A 7,042-nucleotide genomic window follows, 5' to 3' on the forward strand; every position below is an offset into this window, starting at 1 on the left:
AGCCTTGGCTGTCCTGGAACTCACTTTGTAGACCAGGCTGGCCTCGAACTCAGAAATCCGCCTGCCTCTGCCTCCCGAGTGCTGGGATTAAAGGCTTTTTTATAACACAGAAAAATACAAATAGTAATAAGAACACAAGAATACATTACATAAAACATCTCCCCTTAAATGAGCTTTGTAAGTTTTACTATTCACTACCTACAGCACCACCTTTTGCTGCTGAAGTCAAAGCTGCCCCATGGACCTGGTGTCCTCTCAGAAGACACCCAGAAAAAACAGCAATGACAGAAAGCAGACTTTAAATAACAAGGCTAGATGAAGGCTTGGAAAAGAGACAGTCTTTGTAATTCTGGAAAGGGAGACAAAGAGGAGAGAAAAATGGGGAAAGGGATGACAACAACGAATCTGTCCTCCAGAACCCATGCTCTATGTTTATGAAACAGCGAGGTTTCCAGAAAGTGAGTCTCAACGTTACACAACACAGTGTAATAAAAAGGCCGACAGAAAGAGTACCTGCGACAACAGTATCCTAACACTGGAACCCCAAGCACACAAGCATGCATTTGGCTTTGGCCCAGATGATTCATTTTACATAAAAGAAGTAAACACCACTAAGCAAGGTGTATCTATCACAAGGCTAAGTAAGCCATAATCACGAGGTTTAAGCGAAAATTCCTTACCGAGTATCCAGCTCAACTCCCACACCACTCAGAAGAGGCTGAGGCCCTCTCTTGTGACATACCTAGTATCACCAGTGACTGCTAGGACTCAGGAAAGCTAGGATTCTTTGTTCACTAATCTCCCCTACACACACACAGTCTCTGCCTTTACAAGCTTTTTATTTACTATAAACTACAAATTTAAAATGATAAAGTTTTGTCAAATCTAACAAAAGCAAATTCTGGCTGCCAAAACAGAAGTAAACACTTCATAACATAGCACTCACTGTTCACACAAATTTTAAAACAAAATTAAGTAACAATCCACAAGGAAAGCAACAAAATGTCCTAACTAAAAGGAAGAGAAAAAAAAAAACTTCAGTATTTTGAAATTTTCAGCCACTTACAGCAAGGAACATAACGTTCAAAATAATAAGTACTTCTTTGGATCTATGGCAAGAATAAAAAGGAATGTTCAACAAGGCCCATCTTTGTGTAGATTCTTTACAGCCAAAGCATTCAGCAGATTTCTGTTGCCATAAGCGTTTCTAATTAAATAGTAGCCGATTTGTTGAGAGTCTTCGCAAACCCTGTTCTGAATTCTTTCAGAATCTTACAGCAAGGTTGTTTATATCCTCACTAGGAGCCAAAGACCCTTCCTTTAGAGCCAATCAAAATGAGCCTGCTTAGAATGTAAAATCCTCTGCTTTAGATTTGGGCCTAAAACACCCACTGTGTTCAAACTGATATCACTGCATTTTTTCTTTACCCCTTCCACACAGCTAAACTTGACGTATACCATTAATCTGAGCTACATTTCAAAAACTCCTACTGGCATTTATAATCTTCTATACAACCAGTTTGCTTAAAGCTTTTTTTAACCTAGGAAAAAGTGGGGATGGGAGAAAGCAGCAGCCTAAGGTGGTTAACTTTGTTAAGTGCAGGTGCAAAATATAAGCCAGTTTTTTGTTTTTTTTTTTGAAAATGCTAATCCGTATGTTTTAAAACCCTTGTTTTCAACAAAACTCCATGTAACACCAACCCGGAAACACGGAGCATTTCCAATCCGGAGTTTGGGGTGGGGGGGTCTGCTCCCCGAAGTAAACAGGGAATCCTGAGGTTCCTCTCCCAGTTGCTTTCAGTAAGGTGCAATGATGGCCAACTTGGGCCCCTTGTCCTTTTGTCCCCCTAGACAATCTCTGGCCTAATTTGGGACAAATCCTCCACTGATCACGCCTCCCTCCCCCTCCTGTGGATCTCTGCTCTCCCTTAATTAGAAACTGTACCTCGGAATCGTGCCTCTCACCCCTGCTGCGTAAGAGGAGATGGCCTGACCCTCCACCTGGAGAACAATGTAACCCAACTCCGGCCCATAGATTTATCTCCAGGAAATCAGAAGGTGCGATGTGTCTGGTCATCCCGGATTCCCTCAAAGCGTCCAGCTCCGGGCCTAGGGATCCCAGCTCCTTCCCACCTGGGACCCCACTCTCATCTTCCCTCGCCCACAGAGCCTCGCCCCGCACCGTCGGATCTCTCCGCCGGACCCCGCGCCCCGTACCTTTGTAGTGCACCCGCAGGTTGTTCTGCGAGAGGCCGATGTAGCTGAACTTATCCTTCGGGCTCCAGGACCGGGGCAGCGGCGTCTCCTGCTCATCCACAGCCGGGTAGAGGCGCTTCAGCCGCCTCTGCAGCTCCTTCTCCTGCTCGTTGAGGGCCGAGTCGCCGTGCGGGAAAGGGGCAGCGGCGCTGCTGCCCGCCGCCAGGCCCGCGACCGGGACGCCTGCGGCCGGGCCGGGGCCCACCGCCAGGCCGGGCGGCGCGGTGGCGGTGGCGGCCGCCGAGGCGGGGGGCGGCGGCGCGGCGGTGGCCGGGGGAGGCGGCGGCGGCGGCGGCGGGGGGAGCAGCAGGGCGGCCGCTGCGGCCCCCAAGCCTCCACCGGGCGAGCCGGCCGGGGAGGAGCCGGCGCTGGCGGCCGCGGCCGCGGGCAGGGCGACTCCGGAGCCCGGGGCCCCGGCGGCGGGCGGCGGCGGCGGCGGCTGCTGTTGCGGCGGCGGCGGCGGCGGCTGCCCGGACATCCCGGCCGCGACTCAGCCTGCGGCACCTCCACTCGTCCCTGCTTCCTCCTGCGCTTCCCGGGGGCGCTGTCGCTGCGGCCGCCGGCACCAGGCGCCCAGAGTTCGCCCGCCCCGGAAGCAGGCGGCGGGCCGCGCGGCCCGGCGGAGCGCGGCGGTTGAGGAGACCGACCGCGGGCGGGCGCGAGGGAGCGTTGGCCGGGCGCTGGCGGGCACGCGACCCGGAGCGATGCGGTGGGACGGCGAGGGGAGCGGGCGGAAGGGCGCGCGGCCCTGGGCGACGCGGTGAAGCGGAGAAGAGAGGCTGCGAGGAGGTGCGAGCGGCCGCGGCGGCCGCTGCTCTCGCGGCTGTTTCCCGGCGGGCGAGCGAGCGAGCGGGCGGGCGGGCGGCGCGAGACGCTGCGCGCGGGCGGCGCCAGGCGAGGAGGCGGGCCGCGGCGCGAGGGGCGGGCCGGGTGCGCGCGCGGACGGCCTTCTCCGCGGCCTGGGGCTCGCCGGCGCGGGCGCGGGCGCGGGTTCGGCCGCGGGCCTCCGGTGGCTGCGGGATCCTAGCTGCGCCGACCGGCGGCCTCGTCGCGTCTCGACGCGCGGTCCCCCTCAGCCGCCCGGAGGCCGCGGCGCACCCAGGCGAGAGCAATCGAGCCCTGCTGCGCCGCCGGGAGCTGAGCCCGGGGTTTCTAACGCCTTAACGCCTAGCTAGCGGGTCAATAAAGGGCCCTTGGAAACCATATCTGAAGGCGAAGTCTCCCGCTTCAAGGAGTGACCCTCTCGTTAATTAATTAATTTATGAGGAGTCCGAGTGAACTTAATGGGGGAGAAACAGCCACGTTAGGAATACCAATCAAGACGGGCAGATCGTCAAAGGGCAGGAACGCGGACTGTGTGTGCGTTTAGGAAGGGCTTCTGGAGACAGACGTCAAAACATTTTATAAGCTCATTAATTCTCATCATAGGCCTCTTTGTTAGGTAGCAGAGAATTATGCCCATTTTAAAAAAAAAAAAACATGGAAATATTTACTGAGGTCAGCAGAGTTTTTTAAAAAAAGGAGACTTCCTACTTTGCAATTCTCAGTAGAGTGCTTGGTCAACCCGTGTGGCACAATTTGCCAAGTGTTGCTCTCTGACCCCCACATAGCATTACTAGTCTGTTTTCGGCACTTCCCTTTGTTTAACTTACCCTTTCCTTAGCCCGGCAAAAATCAGGCTTCACTCCCATAAGCTACATGGTACAGATTCCGATGGTGTGTTAGCTTCCGGAGATGATATGCTGGCTCTAATTGGACCGTATAAGCATAGAATGGTTGGTTAATAGAGAACTAGTTACTATTTTGTTTTTGAAGCAAATGGGTCAATGGTGACTTAAACGAAGACTCCCATGAACATAGCGCCTAGCCAGTTGTAGCAGTCCTGCCTAATTTCCATCTTAAATTACCCACACTAGACACTCCATTGTTCATTAATAATAAAATGCCCCATAACTCTAACCTCTGCTCTACATTTTTTTCTACAAATCACAGCATGTTTACATGACGCCACTGAATTTAAAAAACACTAAAACTTCCATTTATACTAAAATAAAAGGAGTTCAATGGAAGCCATGTTCTACATATTGGTAGCCAAGATGGACCACATGGGCTCCAAGCCTCATCAAACAACCTTAACATTCATTAAGATTTTACACATGGACTGGTGAGATGGCTCAGCAGTTAAGAGCACCGATTCCTTTTCCAGAGGTCCTGAGTTCAATTCCCAGCAACCACATTGGTGACTCACAGCCATCTGTACTGGGTTCTGATGGCCCCTCTGGTGTGTCCGAAGACAACTACAGTGTACTTATATAAATAATAAATAAATAAATATTAAAAAAAAGATTTTAGTCATGAAATTTTTCTGTCAGGACACTTAGAACTTTTTACATACCCTAGGCACTGTTAAGGGAATGGAACCTTCTGAAACCTTGTCAAAATCTTTTTCTTGGGAGAAACTGGTTGTCCTCCAGTCGGTGTCAACAGATTAATGAACTGTGAGGGAACATTGTAAAATGGCACTTTCCCACATCAGCGGAAGCAGAGAACCTTTGGGGATATCAGTGTGTTGGATAAGATAACCGTACCTTTTGACTTCTCCGTTCAAAAAAATAAAAACCAGACTCCGGAGATGGCTCGGTTGGTAAAGTGTTTGCTGCACAACCTTGAAAACCTGAGTTCAAGTCCCAATACCTATATTAAAAAGTGGGGTGCAGTGGCCCACACTTGTAATCCCAGTGGAGAGACAAGAGACAAGAGGGTCCCTGGGGGGGCTGGATGACAAGCAAATCTAGCTTACTGGGTAAGTTCCAGAACAGTAAGAGATCCTGTTTCAAAAACTAAAGTGGACAGCTCCTGAAGAAAAACACCTGAAGCCGACTCTGGCCTCTCTATATTTGGGAGCACACACACATATGCACACGCACACCCTTACTTATTAATAAGCAGAGAGTAAAAAGGAAAAGCCAAGCCACAAAAGGGAAGGGCGGAAATATTCATGGTAAGGGAACGCATGGAAGTAACTGAAATGCCCAACATGAAGAGACTAGTTGGAGAAATTATCCATATGCCTCATAATGGGATTATGGTTACAGAAGCACACACTGCCTATCTGTGCAATTTTTTCTTTTTTTCTCTCTAAAAGCCTCCCTTTCTGGCAGTGGAATTGCCAAAAGAGAGCCAAGCAATTAGATAAAGGCACCATTCCCCACCCCTTTCAAGCTAGTCAGTGGATCTCAGGCCCAATTTCAGACACACTCCCTAGAGGCCGCTTGCATGGGCGCACACTGAAACAAAGATTTTATGGCCTTTTTAAAATGTGGTTTAACTGACACGGAAAAATGACTATGATGTACTAAATGAAAAGAGGCTCTCCAATAATTATAGCATTGTCCAAATCATTACCTAAAGACATGAAAGGACGTCATAAAAATGTTTCAATGATAAACAATTAAAATGTATAATTAAAAATAAATTATTACAAAATATTATAATTGTACATAGACAATGCATAAAAATCCATTAGCCATGAACTTGTTCGTTCTTCCTGGGTCCAGAATTTTCCATCTTTATCGTATATTACAATATTTCTGTTCGTCCACATCTGCTGATTTTCTCAGTGACAAACAGTAAGAGCCAAATCTGGCTGTCCTCAGCAGACAGAGACCCTAATGGACATTATTGGATGGTTCTCAGAATTGACTAGAAATCTGGACAACCAGAAAAACAAAGGTCAAAAACATTAGGCCCAGGCCCTGAATGGAACAGAAATCAGCCCCGGGTGTCACCTTTACATCAGCCCCTCCAATTTCTGACTTTTGATCTCCACACCATTCATCCATATTTCACAGTTGGAAAGCAGGCATCCCGTGCCTATGACAGATTAAACCAAGTGTTATAGGGATGCCAACTGATGGATGCTTTTGGCTCAGGATAGACCTGCAGTGCCTGGAATCCTCAGAGCTCATCTTCCAGATAATATCCACTGAGTATCTGACATCTCATCTTCTGACTGTGTCCTGACACAGAGTGGTCAAGAGCATACTATCCTAGTGGGAAAGGGACCCTTGACATAGAGGGTCTTTAACACCGGAAAAGAGGTTCAGACACTGGCCAGCTTCATATATGTCCATGATAATAGCCTTCTATGTACTGAAAATTGTCACAAAAGATATGTTAAGATTTATATATGGGTTTAGGGTTTTGTATTAGTTATCAGTTGCTACCTAACAAATACCCCCAAACCTAGTGACTTAAAATTTGTTATTAATCACATCTACGGAGCAAGTTTCTTCGGTCTTAGTTACTATTATACTGCCATGAAGAAGCACTACGACCAAGGCAACTTATATAAGAACAGTTCATTGGAGGCTGGCTCACTGTTTTACAGGAAACATGACAGCAGACAGTTAAGGCTTGTGCTGGAAAAGTAATCGAGAGCTCACAACTTGATCTGAAAGTTGCAGGCAGAGAGAGCGACAGAGACACAAAGAAAGACAGAGAGACTGGGTCTGGTATGAGCTTTTGAAACTTCAAAGCCCAACCTCAGAGATGCACCTCCTCTAATAAAGCCACACCCCCCAATCCTTCTCAAACAGCTCATCTAATGGCTCCAAGCATAGAAGCCTATCAAAGCCATGCTCCTTCAAACCACCACGCCTTCCCTGCGTCCTCTGCTTCAGACCCTATCCCAGCCATTCCAAGTGTGTCAGCTTTGACTGTGAGTCATCTTAAGATTTGATTGGGGAAGGGTCTGCTCCTAAGATCGCATATGTGGTGACTGGCA

General features: G+C 48.9%; 1 protein-coding gene across 1 annotated transcript in view; it reads right to left on the reverse strand.

Annotated features, from left to right (window-relative positions):
* Ranbp9 (RAN binding protein 9) overlaps positions 1-3,085 on the reverse strand; it is an 80,523-nt gene extending 77,438 nt beyond the window's left edge. The window contains exon 1 of the mRNA XM_021179981.2: positions 2,218-3,085. Within this exon, the coding sequence (XP_021035640.1) occupies positions 2,218-2,734 (517 nt within the window). The 5' untranslated portion in view covers positions 2,735-3,085. The remainder of the gene's footprint in view (positions 1-2,217) is intronic.
* Positions 3,086-7,042: the final 3,957 nt, after the last annotated feature.

This window comes from Mus caroli, chromosome 13, assembly GCF_900094665.2.
Source record: "Mus caroli chromosome 13, CAROLI_EIJ_v1.1, whole genome shotgun sequence".
Classification (NCBI taxonomy): Eukaryota; Metazoa; Chordata; class Mammalia; order Rodentia; family Muridae; genus Mus; species Mus caroli.